Source organism: Hyperolius riggenbachi, chromosome 7 (genome assembly GCF_040937935.1).
Source record: "Hyperolius riggenbachi isolate aHypRig1 chromosome 7, aHypRig1.pri, whole genome shotgun sequence".
In the NCBI taxonomy this organism is placed as follows: domain Eukaryota; kingdom Metazoa; phylum Chordata; class Amphibia; order Anura; family Hyperoliidae; genus Hyperolius; species Hyperolius riggenbachi.
This window is the reverse complement of record NC_090652.1, coordinates 21,473,029-21,490,646: the sequence shown is the minus strand read 5'-3', so window position 1 is coordinate 21,490,646 and position 17,618 is coordinate 21,473,029. Positions and strand designations below refer to the sequence as shown.

General features: G+C 46.0%; 1 protein-coding gene across 1 annotated transcript in view; it reads left to right on the top strand.

The window, feature by feature from the left end:
- Positions 1–17,618, top strand: part of LOC137524123 (uncharacterized) — a 240,314-nt gene that overhangs the window by 34,449 nt on the left and 188,247 nt on the right. The window contains exons 3-4 of the mRNA XM_068243658.1: positions 10,524–10,823; positions 16,378–16,662. Coding sequence (XP_068099759.1) covers positions 10,524–10,823; positions 16,378–16,662 — 585 coding nt within the window. The remainder of the gene's footprint in view (positions 1–10,523; positions 10,824–16,377; positions 16,663–17,618) is intronic.

Here is a 17,618-nt window from a genome sequence, read left to right as displayed (position 1 = left end):
CCGGTGGCCCGAGGTCCCCGCCGTGCAGGTGCATCCTGCACGAGCGGCTCTCAGAGTCGCACTGACATCATCCGGACTGTACTGCGCAGTAAAGCCTGGGTGATGTCAGTGCAACTCCTACTCCATCAGCCGCACACTGGAGCGCAAGCAGATGCTGACCTGGCGAGGCCTCTGCACCGGAGGATACCAGGAGCCACCGGAGCTGTGGCGAGGGCACAGGACGGCTGCCAGGGGCTGGAGGAAGCCCCAGGTAAGCAGATTTTTTATTTTTATTTATAATATTTATTATTTATTTATAGTTTTAATTTCCCTGGACCTTCCCTTTAAAAAAGATTGCCTGAAATTCTCTTCATGGGGGATTCTAAGTTATTTATTTACAACAGCACTTAAAGGATACCCAAAGTGACATGTGACATGATGAGATAGACATGTGTATGTACATTGCCTAGCACACAAATAACTATGATGTGTTCCTTTTTTTCCTCTGCCTGAAAGAGTTAAATATCAGTGTCACAGGAGCCCTTGTGGCTGACCGCACTTAGCCTTCTAAACGGTGCCAGCGCACAGATCGTGCGAACTCTGGTCGCAGTCAATGCGCAGGAACCGTTAAGAATTAGCCGCAGACAACTCAGAAGGGAGCCTGTGAGACACGGGTAATTACAACGTCACCTACTGGTTCAGAGTAAACTGCCACCACCGCGGTTACTATGGGACCGTGGGGCCCACTAACTGACTGACTAATCCTGCGAATAAAACGGTTAAACACACGATATTCTGTCTAGCCAACAACAAACAAACAGTAGCGTATCTTCAGAGACCCGGGATCATTTCTGTGTGTGCTGATAAGCAGGGTAGCGGAAAGTGAATGACTTGGAGAAAGTCGTTTATTCACGCAATATAAATAATTAATATATACAGACAATTATGAAAATCAACAATTATGAAAACAGTAATAGCCAGTATGAAAAATAAAAGAAGGGAGAAAAATACTTAGTTCCTGGAAAGATGTCCTGTTTGTGGGAAAAAATCAGAGTTCTGGTTTCCAATCAAGTTCAAGCAAACGGTTTCAAGTTCTTAGAGTTCTTTGTTCAGATGGGTCAGCCAAAATGGCCACCAGCCCTATGTCCTCTGGCTGGCAGCAGATTGTCATGAAGATGGTAAAGGGAGGAAGAACTTCTCAGGCAGCTCATTCACTTTTAATGGAGATGAGCTCAGAGGCGGGCTTCCAGAGTCGGCCCCCTAGGCCGGACTATGGTAATCACACCTGGGCAGGGGCTTTTAGCAAACTCATAATCCTGACAGGTTCCCTAGGCAGACCTGCGCGGCCGGCACACAGATAATAATTACATATTCTCGATCCCCAGAACCTACCGATTAATATGATATCAAACTTGGGCATGTTTGCATGCCCGGTTACAAAACGGTGGAATTCCCAGCGTTCTGGTTAGGCTAGGGGCCCAAATTTAATATCAAAACACTCACCAGCTCCGGACCAGCAGAATGATATAACTTTCACATTTCTCCGATGTATGGTACTTCTAAAACATGCATAAAGATCATAACTCTATGTTTCCCTATCCTGGCTGAATGGTTCCGCTAAGTCTGCCCCCTGCTGGGATTAGCTTCCTTGGCTCTGAAAAGACTCCTGGTTTGTTAATTAACATCTCCATGAGATCAGCTAAGTGTCACCTGGTTCCCAGAGCCAAAAGGGAAATTGTGCCTTCCACAGGGAATATGTCCCAGCTAATTAACAGCTTCCCCCCAGGCTGTCACTGTATCTTAGGAACAGCTGGGGAATCTGTCTTAGCTGAGGGATACTGTCTGAAGCGCAATCGATGCAGGAATCGAGTGCGATCGTTCTTTACTTCACGGGCGGTGCCAGGACGCGCCTGCGTCCCCGCAACCGTCCGTGACAGCCCTCCCCCTTGTCCGCGGCTCAGCCACTCATCCGCAAGATGTGTGGCGGCGCCGCTAACCTGGCTGACGGGCCTCGAGTTGCCGGTACGGCGGGAAAACCTATTGGAGCCTGTGGCTCGGTTCCCCTGGACCGGTCGCGGTCTGCTACCCTCAGGGTTGACCCAACATGGACCGTTCTGGACAGGGCGTTTGCGCCACTGCAGTCGGACGTGGTGTCTGCCGGGACTGCTGACAACGGGCAGTGGGTTGGTTAGGTCAACAGCCAGCCCACGCAGGGTTCCCCTGCTAAGTGGCTGTGGACCTAAGGGAACCCCGCGGGAATCCCTGGACCTTCCCAGCTCCTGACAGACGGCACATGCCCTGCAGTAGTTTGCTACATCCCTGTTCATCCGGGGCCAATAAAACTGGTTCCGAATACCGGCGAGTGTCTTGCGGACCCCTGAGTGCCCTGTCAGAGGATTACCATGTGCGGATTTCAGCACATGTCCCCTGAACGCACTCGGGACCACAAGCCATTTGGTATTCGCGTGGGATCTACCTGTAGGGGGCTGTGCAGACTCACTGTACAGTCTCCCACCTTCCCAGTACACCTTGAAAGCGGCCCCGTCTGCGAGGGGCTCAGCGGCTTGCTGCATGAGCACCTCCAGGCTTGGGTCACTTTGTAGTGCGGCTGAGAATACGGCGCTGTCAGTTTCAGCCAACTGGCTCATGTCACACGAGGCCAGCGGCTGAAAGGTCTCATCCCTGCGGTCAGAGGAGGGGGAGGAGGCCGGAACCCCCTCCACCTGTTCTGAGCTCGGGTTCCGAGCAGTGCAGCTGCGCGGTATGGCTAGCACAGGTACACTGTCAGAATGGCACATATTGGCATTACCTACATCATTGTCACAAGCATTTATAACAGTAACAGGAACATTTTCATCACAGACAGTTTGTACAGTAAACTCAGGTGCCTTTGAAGCAGGCACTATTGAACCTGGTACCCTTGAACTGGGCACATTCAACCCACCTCCCCCTGGTGCTCCCCCAAGTGTATAAAGTACCTGGTGGTGGGTGGAGAGTCCGTCTCCTTCCGTGAGCGACAAGGCGGTCGTGGCAGGTTCATAGTAGGACACAAGCTTGCCCAAATCAGTCCCTAGCAACACAGGGACTGGGAGATCCTTCATAACCCCAACAACCCTTTCGTGGACCCCTCCCACTCCCCAATCCAGCTTCACTCTTGCGTGGGCTATGTGGAAAAGGGTGCCCTCTACTCCAGTAAGGGCAAGGGATCGGCTGGAGCTGATGCTCTCCTTCGGCACAAGATGTGAGTGAACTAACGTGATGTCAGCTCCGGTGTCTCGAAATCCGGTGACAACTTTGCCGTTCACTCTAACAAGTTGCTGCTGGTCGGTTCGGTCGCGGATTTCCTTTCCGCGGGCAAACAGGACAAAATCGGATGATCCAGGCTGTGGTTCGCTGGCGGGCTGCCTCTGCTGTGGGTGAGGTGCAGGTGATGCAGATGATCCAGGTGCTGGTGGTGTCTGTCTCCGCTCCGGACAGTCGAATTTCATGTGTCCGGGCTGGCGGCAGTAGTGACAGGTGACCTCTCCAGGCGCTGCAGGCCTGGGTGCAGCAGCTGCGCTGGGTGGCCTCTGTGGCGGACGGCTCACTGGGGCAGGAGGGTCTGCCGAGGTATTGGGCTGACCTCCTCTCCAGCTGGATGGGACAGTTCTGCGGGGATCAGCCACCCGGGTAGTTGCAAAAGTCTCAGCAAGGTCTGCAGCGACAGTGGCTGAAGCCGGCCTGCGTTCTAACACAAACTGTCGTACATCAGCAGGGCAAATGTTCAGAAATTGTTCGAGGACTATCAAGTCCTCCAGGACGCCATAAGACCCTTTGGTGAGGCCTAGCGTCCACTGGCGGAGTGTGGTGAGCAAGCTGCTGACCACATCTCGGTACGAATCAGAAGGCTTTTTCTGCCAGGCCCTGAATTTTTTCCGATAGGCTTCTGGCGTCAGCTGGTACTTAGTAATGATAGCGTCTTTTATAGCAGCATAATCATTATCCTTCTCCGCAGGCAATTCTGCGAAGGCATCAAGCGCTTTGTAGCGCAGCAAAGGTGTCAGATGTCTGGCCCACTGGTCTGGGGACAGACGATACTGACGGCATGCTTTTTCAAAAGACCGCAAAAACAAGTCAATGTCTGTGTCTTTTTCAATATTAGCAAATTTAAATTTTGCACTTACGGGTGCTGCAGCTCCTTCAGCAGGGAGGCTGGGCGGTGAACTCCGGCTGGCCTGTTGAACCTTTGCCATGTTGAGCTCATGCTGTCGTCTCTCCCGCGCCTCGGCAGATTGGCGCTCCTCTCGTGCTTCCATGTACTGCATGTACTTGTCCAGGTCAGTCTCCATCAGCTTTTGTAATGCCTGCTGCATTACCGGGTCAGCACCCATGGATAGTCCAGTACTGGCCAGTTCCGGGCGAGTAATGTCAGAAACTCTGGGATTGGGGTCCATACTGACAGTCTCTGGCGTAACTGTTGCAACAGGGCCCGCAGGATGCTCAACCTCTGTACGCCTAAGATCTTCAGCCTCTGGTTCCCCTTGATTGTCAGATGGGCTGGTATCCACCTCAGCGGACACTCCCGGCTCCCGCAGTTGCTGGGCATCCCATCTGGACAAGTCTGCTATCAGGTCCCGTTTTGTCTTGCGGAGGATGCCAATGCCCCTCTCTTCGCAAAGATTTTCCAGGTCTGCTAGGCACATGTTCTGGTAGTTCCCGGACATTTCCATGCCAAATAAAATAAAACTTTTGGGGAGGGGTACTGGCTACACAGTCTCTCTGTATATATAAAAAATATATTGCCTTCCAGCTACACCAACGAATTAGTTCGTTTCTCGATAGCGCTAGCGCTATCGTAGATACTTTCAGCACAACACAGGTCCCAACCGCTGCCTAACACTGTCACAGGAGCCCTTGTGGCTGACCGCACTTAGCCTTCTAAACGGTGCCAGCGCACAGATCGTGCGAACTCTGGTCGCAGTCAATGCGCAGGAACCGTTAAGAATTAGCCGCAGACAACTCAGAAGGGAGCCTGTGAGACACGGGTAATTACAACGTCACCTACTGGTTCAGAGTAAACTGCCACCACCGCGGTTACTATGGGACCGTGGGGCCCACTAACTGACTGACTAATCCTGCGAATAAAACGGTTAAACACACGATATTCTGTCTAGCCAACAACAAACAAACAGTAGCGTATCTTCAGAGACCCGGGATCATTTCTGTGTGTGCTGATAAGCAGGGTAGCGGAAAGTGAATGACTTGGAGAAAGTCGTTTATTCACGCAATATAAATAATTAATATATACAGACAATTATGAAAATCAACAATTATGAAAACAGTAATAGCCAGTATGAAAAATAAAAGAAGGGAGAAAAATACTTAGTTCCTGGAAAGATGTCCTGTTTGTGGGAAAAAATCAGAGTTCTGGTTTCCAATCAAGTTCAAGCAAACGGTTTCAAGTTCTTAGAGTTCTTTGTTCAGATGGGTCAGCCAAAATGGCCACCAGCCCTATGTCCTCTGGCTGGCAGCAGATTGTCATGAAGATGGTAAAGGGAGGAAGAACTTCTCAGGCAGCTCATTCACTTTTAATGGAGATGAGCTCAGAGGCGGGCTTCCAGAGTCGGCCCCCTAGGCCGGACTATGGTAATCACACCTGGGCAGGGGCTTTTAGCAAACTCATAATCCTGACAGGTTCCCTAGGCAGACCTGCGCGGCCGGCACACAGATAATAATTACATATTCTCGATCCCCAGAACCTACCGATTAATATGATATCAAACTTGGGCATGTTTGCATGCCCGGTTACAAAACGGTGGAATTCCCAGCGTTCTGGTTAGGCTAGGGGCCCAAATTTAATATCAAAACACTCACCAGCTCCGGACCAGCAGAATGATATAACTTTCACATTTCTCCGATGTATGGTACTTCTAAAACATGCATAAAGATCATAACTCTATGTTTCCCTATCCTGGCTGAATGGTTCCGCTAAGTCTGCCCCCTGCTGGGATTAGCTTCCTTGGCTCTGAAAAGACTCCTGGTTTGTTAATTAACATCTCCATGAGATCAGCTAAGTGTCACCTGGTTCCCAGAGCCAAAAGGGAAATTGTGCCTTCCACAGGGAATATGTCCCAGCTAATTAACAGCTTCCCCCCAGGCTGTCACTGTAGCTTAGGAACAGCTGGGGAATCTGTCTTAGCTGAGGGATACTGTCTGAAGCGCAATCGATGCAGGAATCGAGTGCGATCGTTCTTTACTTCACGGGCGGTGCCAGGACGCGCCTGCGTCCCCGCAACCGTCCGTGACAATCAGGTATGTAAGTGGCTGACTCAGTCCTGACTCAGACAGGAAGTGACTACAGTGTGACCCTCACTGATAAGAAATTCCTAGAAGAAAATGACTTCTGAGAGCAAGAAAGAGATAAAAAGGGGAATTTCTTATCAGTGAGGGTCACGCTGTAGTCACTTTCTATCTGAGTCAGCCACTTACATACCTGATATTTAACTCTTTCAGGCAGAGAAAGAAAAAAAGGAACACAGCCTAGTTATTTGTGTGCTAGGCACTGTACATAAAAACGTCTATCTCATCATGTCACATGTCACTTCGGGTAGCCTTTAAAGTACTCCTGAACCGGCCCACACTCTGCCGTTTTCCGTTGTATAAATACTGTTGTATAAATACCGACTTGAGAAAACGGAGGGCGGACCTCCGTGAAACGTGTTGTGAATCTTTTAATACATCCCCCCTTTCTTATTTTCCTTATACCCCTTAGCGACTTATTTTATATTTTATATTATACAATCCTTTCCACAGTCTGCTGCATTGTCTAGCAGCGGCTTTTAGAATCCAACTACACAGTAGTGAGTGCGGCTAGTCAGGCGCCGCTCTGTGGAGACGTCACAGACCACGTGACCGCGCGAGGAGGAAGTTCGTAAGCCCGGTCCACGGCTAGATGTAAGAGGGACATATGCTTATACCGGCTGCTACACGCTACAGCCTCACTTCAAAAAGGTGAGACCTGTCCTGGATAGGACTGCCATACACTGTTTTTGAGGATCTCAGAGCGCTCTTTCTTCTTGTTCAATAGTCTTTAGTGGAACCTACGAGCAGCCCGAGCACAGATGAGTTTAGCCTGATCGCACCAGGGGAGCTGACTTACTACCGTTATTGGACTTATAAAAAAATCGCAGTGTGCAAGTAAACGGCAGGAGGCGCTAAAAAAAATTTTTTGCAAAAAATTGAAAAACGCTGGCATCAGCGATTTTAATTTTAGATGCGAACAAAGCCTGATTCACAAAAGGTTGCTAACCTAGTTAGCATGCCTAAAAGCTTTGGACGTGCTAACTAGGGTGCTAAGTAGTTTGCACATCTAAAGCTGGTACTGATTGCGCGCCAAGTTTAGCGCAGTCTGGTGCGCTCGACAAAAGGTTGCACCTGTGCGCCCGAAACGTCGCATTGGTGCGCCCAAACATCTTTGCGCGCGCTAAGGGGCTTTTCACTGGCGTGTTAACGCTTAGCACCCTTTTGTAAATCAAGCCCATAGTGTTTTTTAGAGCAATTTTCCACTTTTCTTATACTTAACATTGAGGCTGAATCGCCTCCAAAATGCTGCAAAAATCACATTGCTCTGGTGTGATGCATCCCATACAAAGACAGCCAAGCGCTTTTAAAAGCAGTAGTGTTTTTAAAATCACTCAGAAACACTCTAGGTGTGCACCATGCTTAATGGCTCATACACACGGGTTACAACTGTCGCCGCAACTACGTGGAACGCGCGTTATACACACGGGGGACCTGTCGCTGCAACACGCGCGTGCCACGTGGTTGCGTCGACAGTTGTAACCCGTGTGTATGCGCCATTAAGCATGGTGCACACCTAGAGTGTTTCTGAGTGATTTTAAAAACACTACTGCTTCAAAACGAACGGTCGCCTGCCAGAGCTGTCACCGCAACTGTCGCTAGTCCGCCACGCGTACTGCGTGTGTATGCAGACTAGCGACAGCAACCCACTTACCATGGACGGAGCTTCCGGCGGGGGGGAGGAACCTTCGACGACAGCTTCCGCCACATCTCTGTCCCTCTGTGCGCCGTGTGTACGGCTGCTGCACAGAGGGACCAGGCGACGAGCTGTCACCGAGCTGTCGCCGAGCTGTCACGCACACGTCCCCGGTATGCTAGCGACAAGCTACAGCGGTACCCCGTGTGTACTTAGCTTAAGAATGTTGCACCACCTTTGTAAATCTGTCAAAGGTGATTGGTGGGCGGCACCTCCTGATAATCCAATAAGGTTAGTGATCCAGCAAGCACTCCTGTAGTTACATTTGGCAGCAGCTGCAGACTCTGCACGTCAATCACACAAGTGCAGGAGCTGCAACACAGGCTTATAGCTGTTATGCCAGGTACACACCATACAATTTTCTGGCAGATTTACCTGCCAGATCGATTATTTCCAACATGTCCGATCTGAATTTCGATCTATTTTTCAATTGTTTTTTTTAATTATTTTTCCGAATGATTTTCGTACAGTTCTATGAAAATCGATCGAAAAAAACAATTAAAATATGATTAAAAAATGTTTGTAAAATCGAAAAATCTATTGAAATTCAGATCGGACATGTTGGAAATAATCGATCTGGCAGGTAAATCTGCCAGAAAATTGTATGGTGTGTATCTAGGCTTAGATGATTTCCTTGGCAAAAGGTTCCTCCATGATTTAATTATAGATTAACAAATTTGCTGTTAAAAGAACACTTGAGGTGAACAGAATATGGAGGCTGCCATATGTATTTCCTGTTTAACAATACAAGTTGCCTGGCAGTCCTGATGATCCTTCATGCATCAGTAGTGGCTGAATCACACCTGAAACAAGCATGCAGCTAAATCCAGTCTGACTTCAGTCAGAGCACCTGATCTGCATGCTTGTTCAGGGTCTATGGGTAAAAGTATTACAGGCAGAGAATCAGCAGGGCAGCCAGGCAATGTGCATTGTTTAAAAGGAAATAAATAGGGCAGCCTCCATATCCCTCTCACTTCAGATGTCCTTTAAGGTGAAGATGAAGTCAGTTTATTTACTTAATTTCCTATGAAAGCACCGTAAAATTTCTGAAAAAAAAAATCTGTAATTTTTATATATAAAAATGTGTTTTACCTCTAAGGAGTCCAATTTACAGTGTTGGCCCTATGCCCTTTTGTTTCTCGGAGGTCAAGGAAATATAGTTTTTTTTTTGCTTAGCTGCTCCCAAGGTTTTAAATTTAGGTTAGGTCACTTGCCCAGAGGTTTGCCTCACCGTGGCGCAAGTGTCTAGTATAATATACTTTGCATGCAAACCATATTGGAAGCTAAAGCAGTGGCTGGATGGTGTACTGGTTAAGGGCTCTGCCTCTGACATGGGAGACCTGGGTTCGAATCTCGGCTCTGCCTGTTCAGTAAGCCAGTAATTCAGTAAGGAGTTCATTGGGCAAGACTCCCTAACACTGCTACTGCCTACTGAGTGCGCTCTAGTGGCTGCCTCGCAAGCGCTTTGAGTCCGACAGGAGAAAGGCGCTATACAAATACTGCCATTATTATTATTAAAGTTCCTCCTAGTTTAATAAATGTTAGCACTTGTCTTGGATGCAGGGCATGCATTTTTCAGTCTGACAGAGGCAGTGTATGCCTGTGCGATTAACCATTCAATTGCAACATGTGTTTAGGGATGCGCAGCCTTTCCCCATACCTTTTCTCAAGGAAATATAGGGTTTACAAAAATGTACAGCCCTGACGTGAGAAAGATAAACAAACAGTGAAACTTTAGATTAACCAGCTGGAAAATAACATGTGCTAACACAGTTGTGACTGAAGAATTATTTTATTTGAAATAACAAATGTGAGTTAAAAGCCACTTTAAGTAAAGGAGTGCTTCCTGTCTCAGTAACCTCATGGAATGAAAAAATGTAGCGTGTGCTGAAGTGTAAAGGTGTGCATACACTGGGACACAACTTCAAGTGCTGTACAGATGCATCAACAGCCTATAGGCTAGCAAACCGTCTGTTGCTATAGAGGGCTTAGGAGGGGAACAGTGAGCTCAGACATCAGTGATGCATTGCTGATTCTTAACTGTGACAGTCCTAAATGGCCTCCTAGTCTGACTGTTATTATTTTTAGTATTTATAAACATCATCTGCAGCACTGTACAGAGTATATTGTCTTGTCACTTTACGGTCCCTCAGAGGAACTAACAATAGTCATATGTCTATATTGTGTAGTATATGTATCATAGTCTAAGGCCAAAATAGGGGGAACGTTTTTGGGATATGGGAGGAAACCTAAGTGCCCGGAGGAAACCCAAACAGACACAGGAAGAACATACAAACTCTGTGTAGATAGAGCCCATGCTGGGATTTGAACCAGGGACCCAGTGCTGCAAGGCAAGGGTGCTAACCACTACGCCACATTGCTGCCCACCCGCTAGTTGTTTAGCGGGTGTACCTGTATCTGTCTCCAGATACATTAGATCCTGCAAATGGTGTCCACCATAGTTTATTGCTTATACTTCCATTCTCATGCTGATGTCTTTTTCTTCCAGCTAAGCCTGAGGTCCACATCCGCAGAAAGGTTGTTGTGAAGGATAAAGACAACCAGCTTCACTGCTCCATCATCAACTTTTTCCCACAAGAAATCACAGTGCGCTGGCTGCGGAATGGGAAGGAATTTGGAGCACCCGAGATGACTGCAGCGCAGAGGAATGCTGATGGAACATACAGAGTGAACAGTTCTGTGGTCCTCCCTGCAGATCAGAGTCAGGACCAGCCAACCATCACCTGCCAGGTAGAACATGTGTCCTTATCAAGTCCTGTCCAAGACAGCTTCAAACTACAGTATGGAGGTGAGTACTGTCCTCATAGAGAGAGCAAAGATGGGAATATGGGCTGTTTAGAAGATTGGGAACAATTCCAATTGTTATTTTATTGTGCTGGCATTTGGAAAATTGCAAACCTTTTCAAAAACAAAACAGAACTCAGCCGGTGTGAAAAGGCCCTAAGGCTATTTTTTGTTCTGCATTTTTTAACCAAATGAATTAGAAGTTAAAAAGAAAAAAGTGACTACAGAGATTATAGATTTTTTTTTTTTTGCGATGGATCACGAGTTAACTTTAAAGAGACTCTAAAGTCTAATTTTTTTCCAAGTTTTTTTTTAATTTAATCTTGTTAAGCATTACAGTATATCCTAAGTGGAATCGCCTCAATCCCACTAGAAAACAAGTCTTTTTTTAATAGAGAAATAGCCCTGCAAAGCTCCTGGGCTCGCAAGCCTTTACTTCCTTGAAGAGGCAGAGCTTTGAGCTTCAGCTCAGCCTCTCTGCAGTCAATCTCTGCTGATCGCCGCCTCCTCCTGCCCCTCTCAGTCTTCTTTCACTGAGAGGGGCGGGTAGGAGGCGGAGATCCGAGATTGATTGCGAAGAGGCTGAGCTACACCTCAAAGCTCCGCCTCTCCAGGGCACCACAATCTGGTCATTTTCTCTATTAAAAAACTAATTTTGCGGCGGGATTGCGGCGATTCCACTTAGGATATAATGCTTTAACAAGATTCAATTTTAAAAAATCGAAAAAATGAAACTTCAGATTATTTTTCAATTGCTCCCATTGAATTATTAAAGTGATAATCTAAATTTGACTAAGGTGGTTATTATCATAAGCCAAAATAGGGGGAGCTGTTTTTTTTGAGCAAGTCTGCCCAATCAAAGAGCGCTTCACATCACTGGCCATTTACAGGTGATCAGTAATAAGGATGTCATGTGTATATTGTCCACAATGGATCATAAGTTAAATACAGCTGCTCTGATCAAATTGTTAAACTGATGATTGAACCTGATTGAATTACCGTAACTAAAATAGGGGGAGCTGTTGTCTTTTTGAACAAGTTTGCCCAATCAAAGAGCTTGTCACATCAATGGCAAAACAAATGAGAGCTAATATGGATGTCATCTATTATCCTTTTTCATTTCCTCACTTCTTCCTGAAGAAAACAGCTTCTGAGTGCAGGGGATAGATAAAAAAAGTTCCGTAGTTCATATATTTTAGCTCTGGGACACTTGAAAGACTCTGCTATTGAGCAGAGACTATTAAACATTAAGGGCTCGTTCACACTAGGGGCGTTTTCGGCCTTTTATTGAAACGCTTGTGCAATGAATCTCTTTGACAAGGTTTGTATCAGCGCAGATTGTGCGCTGTGCGTTCAGCAAAGCGGTGCCTGTACCATTTTTGGGGCGTTTTTGCTGTAATGGAAGGTATAGGAAGAACGCTTTATGCGGCAATTGCGGTTTTTAGAATAAATACATCATTTTTATTCTTCTTCCGGGTCACTTCCTGACTTGCGCCAGGGAGTGAATTACAAAACCACTCTGGAAAAGTGGTTAGAAAAGCACTTTTACCAGAAACACAGCGCGCAGTGGAGCACCGGAGGGGGGAAAAAGCGTACAAAAATGCAAAAGCTTGCGTTTGCGTTTCCGATTTTAGGTGTGCATTAGGCTTAAATCTTCTTTTTAAGTTTTTGAAGCAGAGCTGAATCGAAAAGTTAACCTCCCTAGCGGTGCATTTCTGTCTGGAATTATGAATCCACCTATGGCTACAATTAGACATCCATGGCTACAATTACTAGGTAATGCCCAATGATGTTGATCCAGGGATTTTATCTGATTGCCATCTGGAGTCGGGAAGGATTTTTTTCCCTTTTGGGGGTAATTGGACCATGCCTTGTAAGGGGTTTTTCGCCTTCCTCTGGATCAGCAGGGATATGTGAGGGAGCAGGCTGGTGTTGTACTTTGTTCTCTGGTTGAACTCGATGGACGTATGTCTTTTTTCAACCCAAATAACTATGTAACTATGAATCAAAAGCAGTACATTTTTTTCAAGAATTTTAGGCCTCCAATTCTTAAGTCTCAACTCACCAAAATATATCAGAATAAAGGCCTGGTAGACATTCTGCGTATAAATAAAAGACTGTCTGGAACACAAAATTGTCAAAATAATTACATTTATGAATAAACTTAAAGGACAAATGAAGTGAGGAGAATATGAAGGCTGCCAAATGTATTTTCTTTTAAACAATACTAGTTGCCTGGCAGCCTTGCTGATCTGTTTGGCTGCAACAGTGTCTAGATACTGTAACACCAGAAACAAACATGCAGCTAATCTTCGAAGGTCTGACAATAATGTCAGAAACACCCAATTTGCTGTATGCTTGTTCAGGGTCTATGGCTAAAAGTATTAGAGGCAGTAGATCAGCAAGACTGCCCTGCAACTGGTATTGCTTAAAAGGAAATAAATATGGCAGCCTCCATATCCCTCTCACTTCAGTTGTCCTTTAAAAAATTTTGAAAATGTACAAATAAGGCAGGCAGTGAGTAGTCAAAATCCAGGAAGACGTCGGTGCAGGTGGCAGGCAGAGAGTAGTCAAAATCCAGGAAGACGTCGGTGCAGGTGGCAGGCAGAGAGTAGTCAAAATCCAGGCAGAGGTCGGTGCAGGTGGCAGGCAGAGAGTGGTCAAAATCCAGGCAGTCAGGTGACACAGAGAAGAGATCAAATTACAACTTGTGATTAGAGACAGAGGAGGAATTAGACACACTAAACTCTCTCTCTCTCTCTCTCTCTCTCTCTCTCTCTCTCTCTCTCTCTCTCTCTCTCTATATATATATATATATATATATATATATACATACATACATGTATATACATATGTATATACATGTATATTCAGTACATGTATATGTATATGCCGGTACATTTATTAGTAGACCCAAGCCCAAATTTTTTGACGGAAAATGACATATGTGTCTCCCAAGAGATAATGAGACTATGTACAAGAGGCATTATTGTGGGAAAATACCGTAACACTTCTCAGCTTTTATTTACATTTGAGCAAGAACTGTCCAGTCCAAAATTATCCATGCCCTTCTCAATAATCAATAGAAAAGCCTTTATTGGCTATTACAGCAATCAATCTGTATAATCAATTTTTATAACTGCAGACCAGCTTTTTGCATGTCTCCACAGGTATTTTTGTCCATTCATCTTTAGCAATGAGCTCCAAATCTTTCAGGTTGGAGGGTCTTCTTGCCATCATCACCCTGATCTTTAGCTCGCTCCACAGATTCTAAACTGGATTCGAGTCAGAACTCTGATTGGGCCACTGCAAAATGTTAATGTTGTTGTTGTCTGCTAACCATTTCTTCTCCACTATTGCTGTGTGTGTTTTGGGATTATTGCCATGCTGAAATGGCCACTGGTGTCCAAGACCAAGTTTCTCTGCAGACTGCTTGATGTTTGTCACAGGAGCCCTAGTGGCTGACCGCACTTAGCCTTCTAAACGGTGCCAGCGCACAGATCGTGCGAACTCTGGTCGCAGTCAATGCGCAGGAACCGTTAAGAATTAGCCGCAGACAACTCAGAAGGGAGCCTGTGAGACACGGGTAATTACAACGTCACCTACTGGTTCAGAGTAAACTGCCACCACCGCGGTTACCATGGGACCGTGGAGCCCACTAACTGACTGACTAGTCCTGCGAATAAAACGGTTAAACACACGGTATTCTGTCTAGCCAACAACAAACAAACAGTAGCGTATCTTCAGAGACCCGGGATCAGTCCTGCGTGTGCTGATAAGCAGGGTAGCGGACAGTGAATGACTTGGAGAAAGTCGTTTATTCACGCAATATAAATAATTAATATATACAGACAATTATTAAAATCACAATTATTAAGAATCAGAATCAGAATCAGAATCAGAATCATTTATTTCGCCAAGTACAACGGGGGTTGTACCCGGAATTATTTTTGGCACATACAGGGTCGGTGGTGGTACAGCAAAACGCAAGCAGTAATATACATTACATTTAGTAGTGATTACACGGTGCATGGAACATAATACATAGTTACATAAAGTATAGTGGAAGGTCCTGAGGGGACATCCGAGTGCTATGTGAGTGGAGCGCTACCTTAAGACAGTAATAGCCAGTATAAAAAATAAAAGAAGGGAGAAAAATACTTAGTTCCTGGAAAGATGTCCTTTTTGTGGGAAAACAGAGTTCTGGGTTTCAATTTGAGTTCAGAGTTCAGACCAGGTGGATGCCAGCATATCCTCAAGCTGGCATCTGATGAGTTCAAGATGTTTCAGTGTGGAGGACACTGAGTTTGGGTCCTCTGCCATTCTTATGCCCCTGCTTCAGTAGGAGGGAGTGAGGGCGGGGAGCCATACACCCCCTTAGAAGATGAGATGAGCCCTCCCCTTGTCCTGGGGGCTAGAAATCATATCTACCCATATATGGGCTCTATCTCACAGAACCGTACAGGTCAGGGCAGATTTATTAACATTTTCAGGTCTGTCTCGATTTACCCAGCGCCCTGATACCAGACATGAGGGGTGGGACCCCTGTGGTATCATCAGGGCATTTTCAAACTGCCTAACTGGCAGTCCTTACCTCAGAATGTTCTGAAACTTCCTCAGAACCAGCACCGGGGCTCATGCTACACTTCCCCCACGTTTGGCGAAGCTGCCATCTCAGGAACCCCAGAAATATGACAGATCTGGGAAGTTATGGATTATGCTATGAGACTCAGGTTTATTCAGGATGTGTTCTAGCTGCTAACAGCTGACTTCCCTTTGATCTTTACCAGTGAGCAAGGTGTCAAGACCTCCCGGAGATTTGTAGCCTGCCTGGCTGCACCTAGGCATCCTGATCACCCCTTGGTTAATTAACATCTACATGAGATCAGCTAGGTGTCACCTTATACCTGATGGATGGGCCATCCGCACAGCTTGAAGCCAGGGACTCTCTGGGCCCAGGCTCATTAGCATATCAAAAGAGCCATCCAGCCTTTAGGATGGTGCTCTCTCTGCTAAGAAAAGGACTTCAGCTCCCCCTACACACTCAACCCAGATTGTATCGATTTGAAGCGCAATCGATGCAGGGAATCGAGTGCGATCGCTTTTTCTTCACGGGCGGTTACAGGACGCGCCTGCGGCCCCGCAACCGTCCGTGACAATGTTGTTGTTGAGAATCCTCATGTATTGCTCTTTTTTCATGGTGCCGTTTACAGTGATTAGGTTCCTTGGTCCATTGGCTAAAAAACACCCCCAAAGCATTAGGTTCCCACCTCCATGTTTGACAGTGCGGATGGTGTTCTTTGGGTTGAAGGCTTCTCCTTTTTTGGATCAGACACTTTTTGCTGAAATGTAAATAAAAGCTGAGAAATGTGCTCAGGTAAGGATTACTGTCAGGGGGGATTTAAAATCACTTTTACTTTTCTTATCCATAAAACAAAATAAAATTACCCAATTTTCCTGGGGGCCCATGATTTGTAGTTATGACCCTGCACTTGTCTTCTCCAGCACCCGGGAACCTAACTTTCCACCTTGTAATTTTTTGTTACCTTGTCTTCCAGTGGCTCCAAACGTTCGGGTCTCCACAGCAAAGTCCGAGGATGGCAATGAGCTCATATATGTGTGCGAGGCTCGAGGTTTCTCTCCACAAGAATTGTCCATGAACTGGATGGTGGATGGAAAGCAGCTGGACAGTTCGGGTGGAAGAAACGGTCAACTTTTCAACAAAGAGATCTATTATAGGTTCAATATCACCGACAGCAACTTACCTGATCACATCTCCTGTGACGTCCAACACGAGACCCTGGCAAAGCCAACCACCAAGGAAATGAAAATCGAGCAATTTAGTAAGTAGTTAATGAAGCTTGTCCTATTGGTTGTTTTCTTAAATGTTCCTAAAAATTAAAGGGAACTCGAGATGAGGGGAATATGGAGACTGACATGTTTATTTATTTTAAACAATGCAGATTGCTTTGTACTGTATATGCATTGAGCTAATTTAAAGAGACTCCGTAACAAAAATTGCATCCTGTTTTTTATCATCCTACAAGTTCAAAAAGCTATTCTAATGTGTTCTGGCTTACTGCAGCACGTTCTACTATCACCATCTCTGTAATAAATCAACTTATCTCTCTCTTGTCAGACTTGTCAGCCTGTGTCTGGAAGGCTGCCAAGTTCTTCAGTGTTGTGGTTCTGTGATGCATCTCCCCCCTCCAGGCCCCTCTCTGCACACTGCCTGTGTATTATTTAGATTAGAGCAGCTTCTCTCTTCTCTCTTATCTTTTACAAGCTGGATAAATCCTCCTCTGAGCTGGCTGGGCTTTCACATACTGAGGAATTACATATAGGCAGAGCTGTCTGCACTCTGCAGGAAGAAACAGCCTGACACTTCAGTGGAAGATAGCTGCAGGGGGAAAGAAGCACACAAATGATCCCTTGAGATTAAAAAGGAAGGCTGTATAGAGCCTGCTTGTGTATGGATGTATTTTCTATGTGTGGACATGCTGTACATCAACCTACTTCCTGTTTTGGTGGCCATTTTGTTTGTTTATAAACAAACTTTTTAAAACTGTTTTTAACCACTTTTAATGCGGCGAGGAGCGGCGAAATTGTGACAGAGGGTAATAGGAGATGTCCCCTAACGCACTGGTATGTTTACTTTTGTGCGATTTTAACAATACAGATTCTCTTTAAGCTTATGATTAAAAGCTTTGATGTTGCTCTGTTCTTTGGAGGGGGGGTCTTTGTATTACTCAAACTTATAATATATTGTACACTTGTTATGGGTGTGAACATTATGGTG